The sequence below is a fragment of the Macaca fascicularis genome, chromosome 2 (assembly GCF_037993035.2).
Source record: "Macaca fascicularis isolate 582-1 chromosome 2, T2T-MFA8v1.1".
Lineage (NCBI taxonomy): Eukaryota > Metazoa > Chordata > Mammalia > Primates > Cercopithecidae > Macaca > Macaca fascicularis.
The window spans coordinates 82,681,483-82,704,792 of NC_088376.1; the positions used below are offsets into that span (position 1 = coordinate 82,681,483).

Below are 23,310 nucleotides of genomic sequence, written 5' to 3' on the forward strand. Positions count from 1 at the left end.
TCAAAACAAGTTTCGAAAGTCTCATTTCTGATACACAGCACTAACAAAAGATAAATTTTTACTACTCGAAAGATTCAGCTGTGAGTGACTAATTTTTTTTTTTCCTACAACCTCCAGGTCACACAACGGTGGTTAAATTTTTAATGGCATTATCTGCAGTACCTAACATTTAAATGTTAAAACAAACAAAATTGAAGTGGGCATTATTTTTACGAAGCCAAGATGCCATAGCAATGTAAATCCAAAATACTGCAGAATTAGGTTTAGGAGTTGTGGCCAACATCAATGCAGAGTCTAAAAAAGGAAATGATGCTCTTGCCCTCATGAGGGCTTCCATAGCTTTTATCTTCAACTTTGGTAACAAAGAAGCTACTGGACAATTGCTAGAGGGGATGGTCAGAGCAGCCCTCCGCATAGACACGAGTCTGACAAGTGCAAGGACCTTTCATGGGTAGTTGAATGAGTTTGTTTCTTAGTTCATCCCAGTATCTCATTCTGAGATGATCTCACACAGGGGCTGGGCAAGTAATGTGAATACATGAAATTTAGTATGTATGGAAGACAACAGAGGATGTTGGGGCCTCTGGTGCAAATTAGAATTATATGTGCCCTCTAAATAGCTGGTACACTGCTCTAAAATATTGCTACTATTTGAAATTTCAGGACCAATATTTCTAGATTATTTAATTTTTCAAAACTTTTCCAGGAATCCAGACTTTTCTGTGAAACTGCTCAGTTTTCCTAATGTTGGCATAATTAAACCACCACCACCTTATGTGAACCAAACTCAACATATTTATCATGGCAGCATTTAGCCTCCAGGCTGCCAGTTTGCCAACTAAGAACTAGTATAACATTATCATTTTTATAAAGTAGAACCCAAATGCCAGACACACTGGTTCTGCTGAGGTTTGACTCTGGGTCTCCAGATTCCCAGGCTGTTAGAATCTTTCTCCTTAAAACGTACATGATATAATTTCTTAACTCTTGGCTCTGCAAGTGTACAGTGTTAAAACTTGATGAATAGTTTATTGAGCCATTACAGGGCAAAAATCTGCTATCTTACTTGACCACCCTACATTTCAGAAGATGATTACAAACTTATTTCCTGTTACAAGATATTCTAGCCCTGTATTATGGTGGTATCAAAAAAGACAGCAAAATATGCGTGAGTTCACATTGTAATTTTTGAGAAATTAGTTCATTTACTAAACAGTATTTCTCACTGCTTCCCAGTGTCTGAATGGCATGCAGCAAAATGGAGAGCCTCTCATCACTGATAGGCAGCAGAATGCGATGTTGTGTGTCAGAGCTTGCCTTGTTTCCGAGAGATCAGAATCTTTATTGAAAGGGCTCCCTTTTTTGATTTCCGGATCAGACCCTGAGCAGTTGATAAAGGAGAATTACTTGGCCATTATCTGAAGTAGTTGTATTTCCACAAAGAGCTAGTGCTAAACAAGAGTTTATCTCTACAACAAGACTGATAGGATTCTTACAGATTATAATTCAATCAGACACCCGAAACAGGACACATATTGGCTAGTGGGATATATGCAAACCTGTCTTCCAGACACAGCAAAATAAATATCTGGGGAATATTTCATGTAGTCTGAATACAGGGAATAAATGTTAGAAAGTGTTGCTTTTAGTTGCTTTAGGCCGTGCCTCTATATAATTCATAATATTTTTATATAAACGTAATCCTAACAAAATGCCACTAGTCCAAAGAGTCAACTATCTATGACCTTTGCAATTATTTGATAAAACATTCCCAAAGCGCCTAATGCACTTTTCAAAATGTATTTCTTAGAGTTTACAGCACTCTTATTAGTAGCTAACAGGCCTTACTATCCTCTACGAATATTGGGTAAACAGAGGAGTACAGATTAAAGGTGAAGTCAAACTAAATTTAAACATAAATCTTCAATCCTATTTAGAACATCAGCTTCTCATATCAGAACTATTTTTCATGACCAAAGGAGACAAGTGTAAGGTTTAAGGGCTTGATTCTGGAATCAGACAGCTTGGGGTTAGCTAGCACGCCGGCTTCATCATGGACTTGCTATAAGACCTTGGACAAACTTCTGGACTCTCTGAGCCTAGTTTCCTCCATCTGCAGAGTAGGGATACTTAATTTGCAGAATGACTGCAAAGATCTAATAAGATAACATGACAAAGTAAACAAGTACAGTACTTGGCACATGGTAAGCAGGTGATAAATATTTCCTACCATTGTTCTTATTAACACAGAATGCCCCAAATTTAGAGAGTCAGAGGCCTGGGAATAAGTATGTACTGTTATATTTTATGACCGTGTTCCCACCAATATTGTAATCTGATATTAATTTCCTATTATGTTTCTGTCTTTCCTCTTCCTAATTGTTTCTTGATTTGTCACCACATAGAGCAACTAGGAAAAGAAATGATGCTCTTGCCCTCATGAGGCCTTCCAGCTTTTATCTTCATCTTCGGTAACAAAGAAGCTACTGGACGATTGCTAGAGGGGATGGTCAGAGCAACCTTCTGCATAGACACGAGTCTGACAAGTGCTAGGCCCTGTCCTTCAAACTTGGCAGAATGTAGGAGCTGTAACTTCCATATTTTGTCACCTGCAGTTAATTGCATTGAACTGAAGTGGGGTAAGCCAAATGTGATGGCAGAATCCATCCCCATAGGTTCCAGTTTGGAAGTGCTCACTACTTACAGATCCCCTTCGTCAAGTTCAGGAAGAGGATTCACTTACTAAAACGGTTCCTTAACTGGTTTCCTGTTTCTCTCCTTGACCCATCTGGTCTATTCGCAACCCAGCAAATGAAGTGACCCCTTCAGTATGTGGGTCAGATCCCATCCCCCTCACTCCACCTTCAAAACCTTCCATGGCTCTCCCATCGAATGCAGAGTAAAAGCCAAGGTCTTTTCAATGGCCTGCAAAGCCCTGCATGAGCTGGCCCCAGGTTGCAGACTGTTAATTTCTCAGAAAGATAGCAAGGGAGCTCTGGGGGTTCTTTTTATGAGGGTACTAATCCCATTTATAAGGGCTCCACCCTCATCACTGATCACCTCCCAAAGGCCTCACCTCCTAATACCATCACTTTGAAGGTTAGGATTTCAATATGTGAATTTTGGGGACACACAAATGTTTCGTCCATAGCACATTGCAACCCTTACCTGCATTCCCCATTAATACTCTACCAGGCACTTACCAGTTTCCAGCGTCTTCTGTAATTGTCTTATTTATTATGTTTATTGTTTGTAATCTACAGCAAGAATGTAAGCTGCATTAAAATAAGGACTTTCATAAATTTTGTTCACTGTTATATCCTGAGTGCTTGGAAGACTGCCTTGTGCCTAGCCAGATATATGTATATATACTAGCCATGTATATATATGATGATATGATATATATACACATATACATATATATGTATATACAGATGAGTAAATGAATATATGGAGATATATATGTTCATATATATATTTTATATTTATATATGGAAGAATGAATGAATGACTGGGGAATAAATAAATGAACACATACACATCAGGCTCTTGGTTCCCAGCGACAACAGCCATCTCCATGAGAAGAGCAATTGGTCAGGGTGAGAACTAGTGGGAAGTGACTCATTTCCAGAGTACAATACCTTCCATTAACACCATGCAGATGCCAGCAGGCGTGCTGCTTTCTCCAAGTACCTATCTGAAAATGGACTGAAGATTTTGCTCACTTTTTAACAAAAACTTCCAGGGGGCTTTCACAGAACTTCCGACCAAGCTAAAGTGTTATGTTTTAGGATGTCTGCAATCTGGTCCTGCATCATCCACTAATGAGTTTTGAGGCCCGGGGAAAGTCAATTAACTTCACTGGACCCAGCAAAGTCTATCATGACTAATTCTCCTTCCAGCTTAAAACATCCCAGGATCTGGAAAAAAGTGAAAAAGAGTCAAGCCCTATTGACCACCCCTCTCCTTCCCTCAATCAACGAGTTGTAAATAAACACCCCAACTACCCCAATTTTAATAATTCAACTTAATGTGAAAACCAACTATCCTATCTGGCCCATCTCACAAAATGAAGGAGATTAATAGTTAGGTGTGACTTATCTAGAAATAGCTGTTCCAGCTCAGGTGATAAGCTGGGAGATGGTTCTAAAGCTATATTAATGCTTTTTTAAAATTGAGAACCATAGCCCTGACCAAAGAAAACACCTTTCTACAGACAACTGTAAAATAGCTATCATTCCTTGGCTATCATGAAAAATGCTGCAATGAACACAGGAGCTCAGATGCCTCTTTGAGATACTGATTTTATTTCCTTTGGAAATATACCCAGAAGTGGGGTTTCTGGATCATAAGGTAGTTCTATTTCCAATTTATTCAGAAACCTCTATAGTATTTTCCATATGACTGTACCAACTTACATTTCCACCAACAGTATACAAGGGTCCCCTTCTCTCTACATCCTCACCAACAATATACAAATCATTTTTCTCTTTTTTTTTTATTTTAATTTTTTTGGTAGAGATGAGGTTTCATTATGTTGCCCACGCTAGTCTCAGACTCTTGGGCTCAAGCAATTCTCCCAGCCTTACTCTCCCACAGCACTGGGATAATAGATATGAGCCACCACGCCCAGCCAATATACAATTTTTATTTGTTGATTATATCTTAATACAATTGGGAGAAAAAAGTCAGGATACCAGTTTTCCTTGGGGTGGCAGTGATTGAGAGGGAGCACAAGGGGGACTTCCAGGGTGCTGATAATGAACTGGCAGGATAATAGCTATCATTCTCTACGTGTCATCTGCTGCAGCTTCTGGCAATTCAGGGTCATTGCTAAAATGCTAAATTGTTGACAATGTAGAAGTCCTTTGGAAACACAAAGAAATCTTAACTCATGCCACCTCATCATATGCTGTTGAATCTGCAGGCCTCAGGGAAACTGAGCTCTCAAAAAGTACCTGTTGCAACCAGGTTTTGTACTAACAATATAATTTTCATTCATAAACCAATGATTTTGTCAGCATATTACCCAGTGCCTTCCAAATGCTGCAGAGGGAGGCAAAAGACACAATCCTTGCCCTCAGAGAGCAGACAGTTTTTTATAAGGAGCAAGGACCTCCCAGTGGTAGCAATAACAAAAGAAGCAGCAGAAAGGGTTCAGATGCTGAACTTAAGAGAAATTTCAGGTCAGGTACAGCGGCTTGCACCTGTAATCCCAGCACTTTGGGAGGCCAAGGCAGGAGAATCGCTTGAGACCGCAAGTTTGAGACCAGTCTGGGCAAGAAAGTGAGACAAAAAACAAATAAATTAGCTGGGCATAGTGGCGTGCACTTGTAGTCCGAGCTACTCAGAAGGCTGAGGCAGCAGGATCGCTTGAGCTACGGTATTTAAGGCTACAGTGAGCTATGACTGTGCCACCGCACTCCAGCCCAGAGGACAGAGCAAGACCCTGTCTCTAAAAGAAAATGTACTAAACAGAAAGATTAGAAAAAAAAAAAGCAGACGGGCCGGGCGCGGTGGCTCAAGCCTGTAATCCCAGCACTCTGGGAGGCCGAGGCGGGTGGATCACGAGGTCAGGAGATCGAGACTATCCTGGCTAACATGGTGAAACCCCGTCTCTACTAAAAATACAAAAAACTAGCCGGGCGTGGTGGCGGGCGCCTGTAGTCTCAGCTACTTGGGAGGCTGAGGCGGGAGAATGGCGTGAACCCGGGAGGCGGAGCTTGCAGTGAGCCGAGATCACGCCACTGCACTCCAGCCTGGGAGACACAGCAAGACTCCGTCTCAAAAAAAAAAAAAAAAAAAAAAAAAAAAAGCAGACGTAAAAAAGAAAAATGTTTTTAAAATAAAATTACTGAAATTACCACCTCAAAATAAATATTTTCAACACAATTAGTATACATTATATCAGATATCCCCACCATGTCACTACATGTGTATTTTTTCCACAAAAATGAAAACATACTATATCTAATTATAACTTCTTCAAAAGGCTTTACAAAGTCCTATTTTATTTTATTTTATTTTATTATTTGTGTGTGTGTGTGTGTGTGAGACAGAGTCTCGCTCTGTCACACAGGCTGGAGTGCAGTGACGCTATCTCAGCTTACTGCTACCTCCGCCTCCCGAGTTCAAGCAATTCTCCTGCCTCAGCCTCTAGAGTAGCTGGAATTACAGGCAGTCACCACCACACCCCACTAATTTTTTTATATTTTTAGTAGTGACAGGGTTTCACCATGTTGGTCAGGCTGGTCTCAAACTCCTGACCTCAAGTGATCCACCCGTCTTGGCCTCCCAAAGTACTGGGATTACAGGCGTGAGCCACTGTGCCCAGCCCCTACTACAATTGTTAATACTTCTCCATTTAGAAATGTGGAGCTACATCATTTTAATTGTCTGCACTCTCCCTTAAGTGACTCCCTATTGGTTAACTTCTACATACATCTTTATATGTAGTTACCTAAATAAGTGACTTTACTTAGGACACATTCCTGCCTGTGAAAATATGGAGTCAAAAGTAAGGTGCTGGCTTTGGAAGGGGTGTGTGTGTGTGTGTGTGCGTGCGTGTGTGTGTGTGTGTGTATGCCAACTGCCCTTGAGTTAATAAGTTGAACCAGTGTTCATTCCATGAGCAGTGGGTATGAGTGTCCATCCCGGACATTATAATTAAAAAAAAATCTTTGCCAATCTACTAGGCAAGAAATGGTATCTGTTGTTTTCTTGTGGATTTATATTGTTAGTAAGAATAGCCTTTTAATAACACCTTTATTGTTAATTGATATTGCTTACTTTTTTGGTTGTAACATTTTCCTTAATCTTGCTATTAGTAATTTCATGTTTTTCCTATTGATTTATAAAAATGCTTCATCTCTGAAGGCTACTAAATTCTTTGCTCATTATATATAAAAGGAATATTTTTACTCAGTTATTTGCATTTTTACTTTATGTTTTTTGTTAAGAAGACATTTAAGGCCGGGCGCGGTGGCTCATGCCTGTAATCCCAGCACTTTGGGAGGCCGAGGTGGGCGGATCACAAGGTCAGGAGATCGAGACCACGGTGAAACCCCGTCTCTACTAAAAATACAAAAAATTAGCCGGGCACGGTTGTGGGCGCCTGTAGTCCCAGCTACTCGGGAGACTGAGGCAGGAGAATGGCGTGAACCCGGGAGGCGGAGCTTGCAATGAGCCGAGATCACGCCACTGCACTCCAGCCTGGGCGACAGAGCGAGACTCCGTCTCAAAAAAAAAAAAAAAGACATTTAAAATATGTATATAGTCAAGTCCATCAAAATTCTATTTTATGGTGTATCCCTTTGTTGTCATATATCTCTCTTTAGTACTACACAGTCACATTTATTTTCTCCCACTACTTTTGTGTGTTTAATATTCATATTTACATCTATTATACATTTAGAGGCCACAATTAAAACCTACTGTAACTTTTTTAGAATCACATAAACTATATAAAATGTTTACCCCCAAATAATTTTTCTTTTAAATTTGGAGATGAGTCTCATGGAAAAAAATAATCCCAATGGTTCATTTCCAAAGATTGAGTGCTCATATTAAATGACATGAAAATCTTGTTAGTTTTATGAGCTAACATTTTTATATCTTTTTTGGTCACTGATTGTATTCACTGTCTATATTCTGTCTTCTCCACTGCACTGGAAATGTCTGATGCATTAAAATAGTTACTTCTACCCAAGGCTGAGTACTTTGGGAATTCTCCATGAAATAGCCATTACCGGATCCACACAGCTCAGCACAGTATTTGGCATATAGTAGGCTCTTGCTAATTCAGTAAATTTTTTGTGTTAGGCACATACAAAACCTCTGGAAAATGAGCAAGACGGTAAGGGGTTAAAAAGGTATTTTTAGAAGCATTAATATAACAACGACATGTGGGATGAACAGAAATTGAGAGAGAGGAAGAGGGGAAGGAGAGACGGAAGGATGGAAGGTAGAGGGAAGAAGAAAGAGTGAAAGAAAAGTAGATCAACACATAGGAGGCCACTGTAAAGTCCAGGCTTCCACTGAATGGGCCTATACTAGGGAGGTGATAATAAAATTGGCAAGGGAAGGCCAAACCAATACAGCATTATAATCTTGCTGAAGGACTAAGTGAATAAAAGTTCCAAGGACAGAAACCAGGAAGGTGAGAAAAAGACAGTCTGGGCTTGGCAGAGCAGCGATAGGGTTTGGCATCAAACACAGTAAACTCGTTGGTGGGACAGCCAATCAGAGCTGCCTCTTAGACTGTCAAAGATAAAGGACTGCGGCACATAGCTAAGTGGACTAGGGGAAACATGAAAGGAAAACAACCTTTGCAGAGTCCCTACTTGGTACCAGACACTATAGTAGGTATTTTACCTACGGAGTTAAAGTTTATGTTTCAGAGTCACCCACACCTCAGTGATAGACAGAGAATCACATAGAGCTTGGTTAGATCCTAGCTCCATCCCTGCTAGCTATGTAGACGTTGGAACAGTTTACTCGTTTTTTCTGTAAACCTTAGTTTCATCATTCAAGAAATTAGGGAAATAATAATACCTAACTCAAAGAAGCAAAATAAATGATATAATTCATAAACTGTAAATAACATGGTGCCTAAAATAAAAACGCAATAAAAGTTTGTCAATTAGTGAAAAAAACAAAAACAGAAACAAAAACAGAGAACTCAACAATTGGCTTTGGTCCATATTAAAGGATAGAAGGAATATTTAGAGATACTGAAAAGATAGGTATTCAAGGAAATGGGAGAAAACCCTGAAAACAGTATGTTACGGACATCATGGGGGCTAAGGGTTAAAGAAGGAGTTAATCAAATTTAGTCATGAGGATATAAAAATGAACCATTTGGCCCTGTTTGTTCTTCATGTAAATAAAGCAAATTTGGATAGCACTACATACCCAAAGTTGGTCATCCATGCCTGGTGGGTTCTTTTTGATAAAAGCACCATAGTATGTAGCAATATTCCGGTGATGAGAATATTTCTTCAACATGTTAATTTCTTGTTTGATTTCTTCCTCTTCATCCTGTATGAGAACAATATAAAAATCCTGTCATGAAAATCTATTGTTGTCAGTAGGATTCTCTTCTTCAACACCATCTCTAAATTATTTCTTAAGGTTTTTCTTCCTTGGTGACAAATAAGCATAATTATTACATATAAGGGCAAAGAACAATTCTAAAACATAACACATTGGCTGTCTAAGAGAGTCTTCTGTTTCTACAACAAACAGGCATAGCACGATCTCTTGGAAAACCAAACAAAAACACCCCAAACAATCCCTCATCTCTTCACCTAGAAGAGATCAAGGTAGAAAGACTACTGAGATAAAATTCACTGTGGGCCTCTGGGAACTACATACATCAAGTAGCCATTACTGATCCTATCTGGTATAAGAAAGATTGAGGAAAGTAGAAGATATTAAAACCATGGGCTTTCAGATTTAAATTTTGTTAGGTTCATTTTCTTTGAAGGCTCCTTTCATTGAAGTACCTGACTGAAGATAATGAAAGTCAGATGGGAAAGGGAGCAAAGGTAAGTTCTCTAGATCTAAGGAAGTTCTCAAAGCAGGAGTACCCAGCTCACCTTCAGGAAACTCAGCTTAGAAAGAAAGGGGGAAAGGTGGTGGTGCTGAGGATGTAAAAAGAGACAACTCTGTTACAGAGTTAGTTTCTTAATATTCAGGTTTCATTCATTGTGAATTTTGATTTGGAATCCGCCAACCCGGACCCTTTTCAGAGGTCCTGGCAGTGCTGGTGGAGACGGTGTGACCTCCCATAATTTTATTTTCTTGATGTTTACACATTGGTTGGACTGCAGAAGAGTGTTTTATTGTTGAGGTTGGGGGAGAAAGTTTCTACCTCAGGATAATTTTTTTAGATGCAGCAGTAAGCTATGACTGTCCCTGAGTGTAAGATGTGACATTGCCATGACCTGAAAAACTACCCATGGTGTCCCCTGTCTGTACCCTCCTCCACTCGCTGCACTGCCTCCTTCCAGTGTCTCTGCATTACTGGGACTTCCTGCAGTCTCTCATGTGCTGTCTTCTTTCCCCAGCCTCTTCTTCACATAATCTCTACTCACCGTTCCTGATTGAGTTTGATCGACATTCACCAGGGATCTCTTCCTGAATTCTCTCAGGCAATGTCAAATCTCCCCACTGCATCTGGTCACAGCCCCTACACTCCTTCACATACCTGCTGCATTTGTTGACATTGGTATGGGGGTATGTCCCATGATTGCCCCATTATTCGACCCTCTTCTCCATATATTGTAAGCTGTCCTCTCCAGATCTTCAGATCTCAGTTCGAAAGTTCCTTCCCCAGCAAAGTTCCCTGATCTGCCCAATTTGATTCTAGCCCCATGAATCATCATGTATCTTTTCCTTTGTAGCACCTATCAGAATTGCCACCCACATTTATCATTTGATTAAGGTCTCTTCTCCTTATCAGTATGTAAGAACCATAAACTCAGGAATCCTGCCTGTTCTCTACAACATCCCTAGCACCAAGCAAAGTGCCTGTGAATAAATGCAACTAAAAGAACAAATAACCGCAAAGAGCCCAATGCCTAGAGCAGCATTAGTTGATGTCAGAAGGAAGAGGTAAGAATAGAGTGAGGAGAGTAGTGAAGTGCTGACATTTGCTGACCATGCTTACTTACTAAAATAAGCTTTAGGAAAAAACGAACGGGATTTGCAAACCTAGGAGAAGTAAAGCATGTTACATATCACATGGCTTAACTAAGCTGAAGAATAGGTAATCTCAAAATAGAATATATATATCCTTGGGATGCTGAGCTAAGGAGAAGCATGTGGCCAGAATAGCGGGGAAGGGAGTCAAGGGGCGAGACAGGGGAAGGCACACTGCTAACCACCTATTCTTCTCAGCAGCTATCAGAAACCCCCCACGCCTTCACTGCAGGTCATGGAGAGAATGACCTTCACCGGCCTTCAACTTGTTGAGGGGCCCCTACAGCGCACCTCCAATGTCTTACTACGGTGCACAGTAGCTATTTTAAACTTGCTGTATGGGGCCAAATAATTGTGGATGAATGTAGGATGTGAGCAGATGTCCTCTGGGGAAGCCTAAATAGAAAAAGGGAGAAAAACGACCTGAGGGTTTCTGTGGGCAGCACAGCATCGACAGCTGCTTCCATTAAAAAGGCAACTACGTGAGGTAATAAAAGACACGGATCACTTTCCAACTGCAGCCTGTCAATCTTAGCATCAGTCATTCTTAGTGAGAAATCAGCCTGCTTCTACAAGTATTTACCGCTTGCCTCCTGGGTTCTTAGCAGGATAGTGGGTAATGTGGGAAAGACAGGGGAGCGGGGGACTGCCTATAAAAAGCTCACCATGTCATTAAGAAAATAAGAGCTTATAAAACAGTTAAATAACAGCAGAAGAACTATAATTAAATCCAAAATAAATAGTACTGGAGGTCAGAATAAAGTCAGTCATTCTCCATCATTTTTCAAAGGTAAACTGAGGCAATATGACAACAAGGACAGCATATGCACTGAGTCTGGGATAAGAAAGATGAGGGTGGGCAGATGGGGTGCATGTTGAGTTTGGGTACCATTCCTTTCTGGCTGCAGGACCCCAAGAAAGTCACCTACCTTTTTGGACTCTTAAGTTTTCTCATTTATAATGAGATAAAGATATTTAAGTCTCAGCATTTTGTGGTAATTAGATAAAGGATGTGTGTTATCAAGTGTATTACGAAGTAAATGTTATTACTAATCTACGTAACCAAAAAATAAATAACTAAAAGGGCAGGAAGGCCAAAATGTAAATCACTTGAATTTTAGGTTTAAATTGCACTGTTTCCAAACACACTTATGGAACCACTGTAAGTCATGGTTAGGTAGTTCTAAGATATAAATCCTTGATCTTATGCAACCTTTTAAGTGAGCATGCAATTTAGCAGGCCTTACAGGGCTACTGTTTATCCAGATTTTTAGTCTAGGGCACAGATGGCAGTAAGTTATTCAGTGAAATAGGAAGGAAGAGCCTTACTAGTGACAAGAACTCATTTTACCATGCCGCAAAGACTTCGGCCTCTCACAATATGACCCATCAAGGGAGATGAGTTACAATGCTTTCCAAAAACACAAAGAGAGCAAGGGAGGCTAGAATTAAACTAAAAAGTTATAAGGGAGGAATATCCTCTATTTTGTAAATGTACTATTTCGAAATCTTAAGTATTAAGCACAAAGATCAAGCCCTCTGATAAACTAATGACCACTGGGCAATAATGAAAAATAAAGCTGTGGTACCAAATTATCACACATTTAAAAGAGTAACTTCAATAAGCCAAGTCCGGTACTGTAGGAAGAAGCATTACTTAAAGCAGAAAGACTTCCAAATCCAGTCATATTCATTATGTTAACCTCAGCCATGGCATTTAAACTCGCCAAATGTCAGTCATTTTCAGCTATAAATATGAATAAGAATACCTATGTAAGCCACTTCTCAGGGCTTAGAAATGATTAAGTGCTTAGTTAAATGTAGCTTTAGTATTAATATAAATAAGATAATATTATTTCTCAAGATCACAGGATCTACTTATTGCTTAGTGTTTGTGGTAGACTGAAAAAGAAAATGGCCATGATATGTGTCCTACCTGCATCAAGAGGTGGAGTCCATTTCTCTTCTCCTTGAACCTGGGCTTGGCCACATGACTTGCTTTGGTCAAGAGGACATTAGCAAATGGGATGCAGCAGAGGCCCGAAAAGCACTTGTGCCTTGAGACTGGCCCTCTCCTACAGCTTGCCAGAGAACCCTTCAGCCCCCATGTGAGAAACCGGGATCGGCCTTCCAGAAGATGAGAAACCATGGGAAGATAGGCAGTTTTCAAACCCAAGGAAATAGATAATTCCAGTTAATGCTTTTAAGCCACTGACCACCTCTGATGGCAACATGATGTCACCATGTGGTCATAAAATATAGCCAAAGCCAAACCCTCATGTCATGTTTACTGTCTACCAGCAGCTTTGTATGAACTATCTTACTGAGCACTCAGAACAGCTATGAAGCTGGATCCTATTTTACAAATGAGTAAAATGAGTCTCAGAGAAGTTAAGTAACTTTCCCAAGTTCACTCATATTTTAAACGTTAAAGCTCAGATTCAAGACCAGATTTGTCTGACTCCAAAGCCAGTATTCGTAATTTGATACAGAAAACCACTAGTCAAACGAAGGGCAATTATCCATGGTGACCAAAACCAAAGCTGTTAATCAGAAGAGTTTAAGAGCATCTTAAGCCAGGGTGGAAGAGAACCCTGACTTTGGTCTTCCAATTAAAGGAGCTTGTTAGCATACAATAATATTTGCTTATGATTGATTTCGAGGAATAAAGAACGGATTTTAAGTTGCAGATTGATTACACTGCAGAATACACTTTAAGTACCTATGATATGCTAGGATTTAAAAATGGAATAAAAAATGTATTATTAGTTATATGCTCTGTAATAAAGTCTGCCTAACATTTAACTCTCAATCTGTGGCACAGGAATAAAACTATGCAATTCCTACAGCAAGTCCAAGAGACTGGTCAGGATGAAGTCTAGAGAGAAGTATAAGGTGTACAGATTCATAAATGCCACCATCCCATAGATGGGTGAACACTAGCTAGAACCATCTCTGCTCCCGCTCATCTGCACGGCTTTCACAGCAGCTGTTGCCATTAAGCAGGTGTTTGTGTTATCTGTCATTCTCACCTTCAGCATTGACTGAATGTGGCAAAAAGTAGGAGACAATTTATCATTAGGGGACCACAGGCTACGAGAATTCGAAGGGATCGTCACTATGATCTAGAATGTGGTTTTAAAAAAGCTTCTAAAATAATCTGAAATAGTGAAATCCCTCCCTGCAATATAAGTTTTTTTCAGGATGCAAATATATAGCTGACAAAAACTAAATTTTTAAAATCAGTAAACATTTATTTAACTATGTAATATCTACTTATACAATTAGTCAATGACAACAAAGAAGTGTGAATACAAAATTAGAAAGAAATGTAAAGCTACACATCAGCTCCAATATCTTATTAATTTTCATTTTTCTTTCAGTTCTATAGGATGGAGAAAAATCTTCATTTTCTAAGATAAATAGTTGAAATAGTGAAGAGCATGCCTGGAAGTTTTAGTAGGATCTTCACAATCAATGCCACTCTGTACATGAATAGGGTAACCTAGCAGCACAAATTAAGAAGCTGGCATTTTTCCAGTGTGTTCAAAGTTGGTGTATAACATACAGTTTGAGGTCTGCTTTTTAAATCACAGTTTATTATACGTTAAAATATATTTAAAATGAAATGAGAATTAAGCATGTAAATCACCTAAAATTATCTCAGGGTCAAGTTATGCACCTTTGGGTCTGTTTCCTTAAATCTGGTACATCTAACAGATGGTAATAAATCAGATTGTAATAGATAATAAATGTAATAGATGTAATAAATCTATTACATCTAATAGATTTAAGGAAACAGACCCAGAGTGGTCCAACAAGTTGTCTAAGTCCCTATCTCTTCATTGTAGCATTGACAGGATTTTACCAGGACATTCCGCAGGCAGCACCTGAATTTGCTGTATATGTTAACTCTAAGTTAAAGTAATTCATTCAAGAATGATTTACTCAACCCAGCAAACCCATTACTAGGTATATATCCAAAAGAAAACAAATCGTTCTGCCAAAAAATATTTGCACTCACATGTTCACTGCAGCACTATTCACAATAGCAGAGACATGGAATCAACCTTCGTGCCCATCAATGGCGGACGGGGTAAAGAAAATATGGTATGCATACACCAGGCAATACTATGCAGCCATAAAAATGAATGGAATCATGTCCTTTTCAGTAACATGGTTGAGCTACAGGCTATTTGTTTCCTGACTTTTTAATGATCGCCATTCTAACTGGTGTGAGATGGTATCTCATTGTGGTTTTGATTTGCATTTCTCTGATGGCCAACCATTATGGAAAACAGTATGGCAATTCCTCAAGGATCTAGAACTAGAAGTACCATATGACCCAGCCATCCCATTACTGGGTATATACCCAAAGGATTCTAAATCATGCTGCTATAAAGACACATGCACACGTATGTTTATTGCGGCACTATTCACAATAGCAAAGACTTGGAATCAACCCAAATGTCCATCAGTGACAGACTGGATTAAGAAAATGTGGCACATATACACTATGGAATACTATGCAGCCATAGAAAAGGATGAGTTTGTGTCCTTTGTAGGGACATGGATGCAGCTGGAAACCATCATTCTTAGCAAACTATCACAAGAACAGAAAACCAAACACCACATGTTCTCACTCATAGGTGGGAACTGAACAATGAGATCACTTGGACTCGGGAAGGGGAACATCACACACCGGGGCCTATCATGGGGAGAGGGGAGGGGGGAGGGGGGAGGGATTGCACTGGGAGTTATACCTGATGTAAATGACGAATTGATGGGTGCAGCACACCAACATGGCACAAGTATACATACGTAACAAACCTGCACCTTATGCACATGTACCCTAGAACTTAAAGTATAATAATAATAAATAAATAAATAAATAAAAGTGAAAAAAAGGGAAATAAAAAAAGATGAGAACAATAGACACTGGGGACTACTAGAGTGGGGAGGGAGGTGGACAAGATTTAAAACTGACTGTTGGGTACTATGGTCAGTACCTGGGTGACAGAGTCATTTGTCACAAACCTCAACATCACAGAACATACCCAAGCGTCAAACTGCACATGTATCTCCTGAATCTAAAATAACAGTTGAAAAAAAAAAAAGTAAAGAACAAAAAAGAATTATTTACTAAGTGCCTACTATATTCTAGTCATAATGCTAAATGCCAATAATATAAACATACTACAATAGGCATAACAGATTCAAGTTCTGCCACAATGAAGCTTACTACAGTTTAGTGGAAGACACAGATATGAATCAAAGAATGACAGTTATACGCAAAATTACTACCATGAGAAGTATCTGGTAGCTGATCTAATTAACATCAAGAAACCTACATTTGACCTGAGTTCTTAAGGCTAGGTGAAAGTTACCCAGTTGGGAAGAGAAAAAGAGAAAATGTGATGTAGTGTGATTGGGACAGAAACATTTTCCTGGCAGAGAAAGTGTTTGCCAAGGTCGTGTAGCTGGAGAGGGGGTAGCATGTTGTCTACTCTGGAGGCTTTTGGTGTCATAAAGAGAAAAATAAAAATTGTCTGCAAAAGACCTGGTAATAATAACAACAACATGCACTGAATACCGTGTTCTACATATTGTTCTGAAACCCTTTATAAATAATGATTAATATATTTACATCTCACTCCAACTTTGTGAGAGAAGTGGCATTATCCACATTTATAGATGTAGAATAGAGGAGGTCAAGCAATATGTCCAGGGTCTGAGAGCCATGAAGTGTCAAAACTAGGATATTCCACAAGACTGACATTGTGCAGGGCTTTTCTTTGCCAGTAGGCTAAGACCTGCTTTCTCTTACAATGAAGTGGAGTCCCTTAAAGGAATAGATAACAAAAGGCTGATGTACATCTTTCTCATACCCAAGCCTGCACTGAGGCATGACTCCCAAGAAAACCACGAATTAACAAAAAGACCCAAAGTCAAGTAACCCAGAAGTAAACAAGTTGTAAACCTTGCAATAATGTCATTCATGTGGCTGAAGTCTACCATAAATGGCGTGGCTTACATCTTCAAGGATCCTAGACTTACAATTCAGGTAACAGCCCACAGGAATTGGAATGAGGTTTTTTTTTTTTTTTCCTGATAGTATAAACAGTGTAATTTATAATGTCCCCCCTTTTGGCTTTGGTTATTGGGAAAAATAAACAGCAAGTTCTCTGTGGCCTGTAATTTCAATCTGCTTTTCCTTCACCTGGCTTTCTAATCTTAATATTGTTTTTATATTTATTTTTACATAAATATGCATTATACTTCACATATATTTTTACATTCTATATACTATATATGCATTATATATTATATGTGTATTATATGTATAACACTACATGTATATTATATATAATATATAATACATAAAATATATAATTATAAAATATAATATATATTATGTATGTTATATATATTCATATAATCAGTGAAGAATGATTTACTCAACCCAGCAAACCCATTACTAAATTATATATTATTATTATAATTATTACATTATATATATTATATGTAATGCTATATATATATCATTTTATATATAATGATATACATATAATACACATACATAATACATAATGTAGCACCTACTAGGTGCCAGTGCCAGGTTCGACCTTAGCACGCTCTGCATGGGGTACAAAGATGGATAATGCACAGTTCCTGTCCCTGGTCTTGAAAGCTTATTCAAGTCAGCAGGTTTCAAATGAGAAAGAACTTTTAATGAAGGAAAAATAAAAGTGGGTGAAGGATATGAACAGACACTTCTCAAAAGAAGACATTTATGCAACCAACAGACATATGAATAAATGCTCATCATCACTGGTCATTAGAGAAATGCACATCAAAACCACAATGAGATACCATCTCACACCAGTTAGAATGGCAATCATTAAAAAGTCAGCAAATGATAGATGCTGGAGAGGATGTGGAGAAACAGGAATGCTTTTACACTGTTGGTGGGAGTGTAAATTAGTTTGACCATTGTGGAAGACAGTGTGGCAATTCCTCAAGGATCTAGAACTAGAAATACCATTTGACCCAGCAATCCCATTACTGGGTATATACCCAAAAGATTAGAAATCATTCTACTGTAAAGACACATGCACACATATGTTTATTGTGGCACTGTTCACAATAGCAAAAACTTGGAACCAACTCAGATGCTCATCAGTGATAGACTGGATTAAGAAAATGTGGCACATATACACCATGGAATACTACATGGCCATAAAAAAGATGAGTTCATGTCCTTTGCAGGGACATGGATGAAGCTGAAAACCATCACTCTCAGCAAACTAACACAGGAACAGAAAACCAAACACTGCATGTTCTCACTCGTAAGTAGGAGTTGAACAATGAGAACTAATGGACACAGGGAGGAGAATATCACACAATGGGGCCTGTCAGGGGGTGGGGGGCAAGGGGAGAGAGAGCATTAGGAGAAACACCTAATGTAGATGACGGGTTGATGGGTGCAGCGAACCACAATGGCACGTGTATACTTACGTAACAAACCTGCACGTTCTGCACATGTACCCCAGAACTTAAAGTATAACAAAAAATAAATAAATAAAAATAAAAGCTGAACTGCCCAAGTCATTAAACAGAAATCCAAAATACTGATGAGGAAGTCAAGTCAAAGAAGAAAAACAGAGCTCAACAAGAGAGGACCTGGTAAAGTCAAAAGAGGGGAATAAATATGAGGTGGGAAGTGTTGACAGCATAAAGGAGAGGATGGACCTGCAGAAGGAGACCTTGTATTCCACTGCTTGGGAACTTGGTTGGAAATCAGGCTTTGAACAGCCCAGTCAGTGATTCCAAGCACCCCAGTTTCTGTGTGCCAATTTTCTCATCTACAGGCATCTCCATCCCACTAGGGGGCTAAAGGAATTAATTATAATTTTGATCAAATGCTTTGAGGTACACAAGTAAAAGGAACAGTGAATACAAACTATTATGATGTAAAAAATATTTTTAAAAACTATTGCTCACATTTATTAGTTTGGAGGTATAGACAGTAGCCCCCAGGCCTATTTTTTTGCTCTTAAGCAATGTATCTAACATGTGAGCATACACATATGAGAAGCCCAACACGCAGGCCACACACACAGCATGCACGAACATGTGCAGAGACCCAGGCACACATAAGCCACCAAAAGGGGTCTAATCTGTATGCAAGAAGAGGACAGATGCTAAAGTGTGCATGGAGTGGGCAGCTCAGTTGTTCATTTTTAGAACCCTAGAAGCTTTCCAAGTTCTACATGCTGTATAGCATACAGAATTGAAGCACTGAAAATAGCACAAAAGGTGGAGGGTATTATGAAGACAAAAAAGCCATTTGTTTATCTTTTCTCTGTTAAAAGTTTCGACCATGTGCTTGATCAGACTGTTCTGTCTGCTAAAGACACCTACATAAATGGCTCCAAAGTAAAAGTCCCAAAGAACTGTCCAGAGGGTCTCTGTGGCAAAGGAGCCTCAGATGGGAATCCCCAAGCTTTGCTGACATCACCTGAAGGTCAAGCTCCCCAGTCTGGAGGTGCACCTCCCCTACCCCTTCACTTGGCTAACCAAGGTCTACTCATCCTGTAGATCTCACACAGCTGTCACTTTCTCAGAAGTCATTTATTGGCCACTCAGCTAGGTCAGTTTCTTCTTAAATTCTCTCTTCATACTCTGTAGACTGCTTGGAAGCTAATCAGAATTGTGACTGCTATTGTTTAACCACTAAATGTCTTGTACTGAAATATAAGATTCCAGAAGATAGTGCCCATGTCTGTCTTGTTCACCGGATGACTCCGTAGCACGGTGCATTCATTCATTCTCAAGTAAATGAATGAATTAAATCTTGTGATTTCAGCCTTCAGCCTCTGGAATCTAGCTTCACTTTCTTTCCTGGATCCTGCTCTAGTAAGCCATTTTTTCAGCTACCTACTATTCAGGGTAAGGCTAACAACTCTGTAACTGAAGTGGTAAAGATAGGGTGAGTGCAAACTATTTACCCATATCAGCAATTAACTAACACAAGTTGGCATGCAGTTCACAGATCAGGCTGTCATCAAAATACACAACTACAGGATTTTAATGCACACTGAAATCTTTTCATTCCTATTGCCTGTCTTATTCAGTGATTCAATGTACCTTACTGGCACTAACCATTAAAATCATGTATTGAGGACCTATTATGTGTCAGGTACAAGATATTATATCCCATTTAAGTCCCAAAACAAGCTTGCAACATTAACCAATAAGAAAACTGTGGCTCAGAAAAGTTAAGATTTGCCCAAGGTCACAATCAGTAAGGAGATGAGTGGAACATAAGCCCAGCTCTCTCTGAATCTGAAGGCCATGCTCTGGCAATACTCTCCCATTTCTCATCCTATAATAAGATGTCTGTAGAGCGTGTGCATATGCCCCGACTGGCTCGACTTGAATTCCAACCCTGCCATTTACTATCTGTGGGGCTTGGGCAAGTTTCTTGGGCTCTCTGCTGTCAATTCCTTTGTAAAACAGATATAACAGCAGTACTCTCCTAATGGACGTTGTTTTAAGGATTAATTTATACATGTTAAGTACTAAGAACAATGCTTGGCACATAATAAGCAATCAGTATTAGCCCCTTTTTGGCCTGTGCCTATTGTCATTATTATTATTAACAATACTATTATGTGCATGCTATTAATTACGCCACTGAACCTTCTCCCTTTGGGATGAAAGAACCAAATGTACTTGGAACAATGTGTCCCCCTTACTCTTCCAAACAACCCAAGATGAAAAGATTTTTCTTTTCTTTCTGTGCAATTTCAGCAAGCATTCACTGAACCCTTTAATGATGGGCAAAGCAGCCTACTACTGGGAGAAGACCACTTCCTTACTCTTCAGAAAGAGATGGAGGCTGGTCAGAAGCTTCACCTACAGAAATTCAGTAAGACACAAATAGGAATTCAGGGAAGCAGGGCTTAGCATGGATCCTCCTAGTAGGCAATCCTACCGTGTCACTCTCCTGTTCAACTTCTGGCTCTTGCATTGGCTCTAGTAGTAGTTTGAGGAAAGGAGTCAGGACTTACGGTCTCCCACCCTTGGTTAAAAAAAAAAAGAAAAGAAAAGCAAGTCTCCTTACATTTCTTTTATATATTGGGTTTTTCCCCAAGACTATTTGATCAAAGTGTTCTACTGAGAAAACTGAAAATTAAAAACGTTGTAAACTCCTTGTCACAGTATTCAATTCCTTCATAACCTGGCCCATCCTAACGTGTCTAGATTCATCTTGTATCAACCCCTTCTTGGCACTTTTACCCTCGAAACTAAGCTATGTGCAGTTTCCAGAACATGCCGTCTCAGCCTCATGCCTTGGCACCAGTTGTATTCTTGGCCGGAACATCCTCACCTGATTGTCCTCCTGGGCTTCCTCAGTGAGGACTGTCTCCTCACAGTCCCATCAAAGTTTACAAGTAACATTATTTACAAATTCTACAACCTTGTTATAAAGTGTATAACCTTTATTTATAAATATTTAGGGCAAGGTTGTGTTACTGTGAACAGGCAAAAGACTATTTTTTTCATCTTTAAATTTCCAGTGCCTATCATAAAGTAGATTTTAGTAAATGTTTGTTGAATAAATCAATGAAAAAAGAATCACATGAAATTAAACACTACATGAATTGAAGACTGAAAACAATGTGGTTAAGAGGATAGACTTAAAGGATGGGGTTACACTGCTCAGGCTGAAATATTCACTCCTTCCTTTGGCAGCCATGTTACACTGAGCAACATACTTAAAATGCCTCGCTTTCACATCTCTAAAATGGGGCTAATCATGGAACCTGCTTGGTTAGTTGCTGAGAGGATCAAATGAATTAATATATAGAAAGTATTTTAAAGAGTTCTGGCACATAGTAATCACTCATTTAGTGCTAGCTACCATTATTATTCTTTTTGATATGAATATAAAAAGTGTAACTAGAGAAACAGTTTACTTAAGGATCAAATCACTTTTGAACACACTCACTAGAATGTATGATATTATGGTCATAGAATTCTCCTGTTTTTGCTCACCCGGCATCTTTTCCACCCTTTTCTATAATAACGCTCAGGTTTTTCTTTGAGAAATCAACTCTCTCCAACTCTCAGTCCCTGCGGTAGGTTGCAGAGCCAGGCATCCAGCCCAGCGTGGACTGGAGAGTCAGAAATTGGCTCAGGGATGGGGACATGGTCCAAGCTGGACCACTGATACTCAGACTGGCACCTTTGCAGGGACTAATGGCAATGGGGTAGTGAAAACATGAGCCTGCAGCTGCTGTTGGGACGAAAGCAGAGCCCACAGATGGAGAGAGACAAAATCCTGATCATGTTAGGTGACTCTCTGCATCCTGCTGAGGTTTTTGTTGTTTTAATTCATACAAGCTGGTAAATTCCCTTTTCAGCTTCATTCAGTTTAGGTGGAGGTTTGGTACTACAACCTCAAATGTCCTGAGTAATCACAACCAGTCATTGTAAAGAGAAAAGCTTACAATATTAAGACTTAATTTCATTAAATCTTATATGCACCTCAAGGTGTCATTGTAATGGGACTACTTTACACTAGGAATTTTTATCCAAATGAAAATGGGGATTATTTACAGGGTTATCAAAAAAAAAATAGCTCCTTCACACTTGGTGGCCAGAAAGAAGTAAATACAAGACCCTAGAAAAGTGGTACTCTCATTTTGATGTGTGTGACACTCCGAAGAGTTTATAGAAAAGGCAGATTTTGAAGCTACCCCAGAAATCCTGTGGCAGGCCCAGGAATCTGCATTTCTCATGAGTACCTTAGGGGTGCTGACTGCCCACTGATGCTGATGGTCCACTTTGAGAAACACTACCTGGGAGGGTCTAGCTCCTCCTAGATGCCATAGGTCAATCTAGAGTGCAAAAATCCAGCTGAGAGGTAAACCCCAGAGTGTGACAAAATGGGGGAAATTTCCATAATGATTTCATGAACTTAAGATCTTCAAGGCCTACTCTGAGTTTAAGCACGAATTCTGAAGCAAATGTTGGCAAATTTGGAAGTGTTTCAGCTCTAAAAATGGAAGGATATAAGCATTATATCCAGTTCTCTCAATGGCTATTTTATATAAAAAAGGAAGTGATATAGAATAAAAACAATAATTTAAAAATGGATTTTAGGCTTGTGGCTTTATCAGTTTCATAACAATAAACTATAGTAACTTTGTAGTAGGTCATAGCATACAATTAACAAAGACGACCTTTGAGAATTGATTTCAGTTTTTAACAGAGCAGTCATAATGAGTACAATTATAATAATTGGTAAGAAGCTTTTACAGCATTCTGTAATACACAAAAGACAACATGGCAAAATAGAATAGATTGTTTTCTAAAGGCACCACATGAGTTTCACAAAGGAAATTTTATGTTGACTGTGATGTGTAAGGGGGTGATACAAACGTCACTTGATGCCACATCAGACACCACAAAAATAAGAAAACCATTTCCTGATGTGCATCCATGTTTGCCTTTGTTAAAAGTCAGTGGTTAAATAATCATCAATGATGTGACTGAATCACAGAAACTATCTAGCCCTCCTCAATAGGAGTTCCC

The 23,310-nt window shown here is 39.2% G+C and overlaps 1 protein-coding gene across 17 annotated transcripts in view; it reads right to left on the minus strand.

Moving 5' to 3' along the window:
* TNIK (TRAF2 and NCK interacting kinase) overlaps positions 1–23,310 on the minus strand; it is a 409,008-nt gene that overhangs the window by 154,342 nt on the left and 231,356 nt on the right. For 14 of the 17 annotated variants that reach the window (XM_074031398.1, XM_074031397.1, XM_045385097.2 and 11 more), the window contains exon 4: positions 8,914–9,039. In XM_074031398.1, coding sequence (XP_073887499.1) covers positions 8,914–9,039 — 126 coding nt within the window. Of the gene's footprint in view, positions 1–8,913; positions 9,040–20,704; positions 20,792–23,310 lie in introns of all 17 variants that reach the window. The other 3 variants (XM_005546373.4, XM_074031394.1, XM_074031393.1) reach the window with 1 other exon arrangement.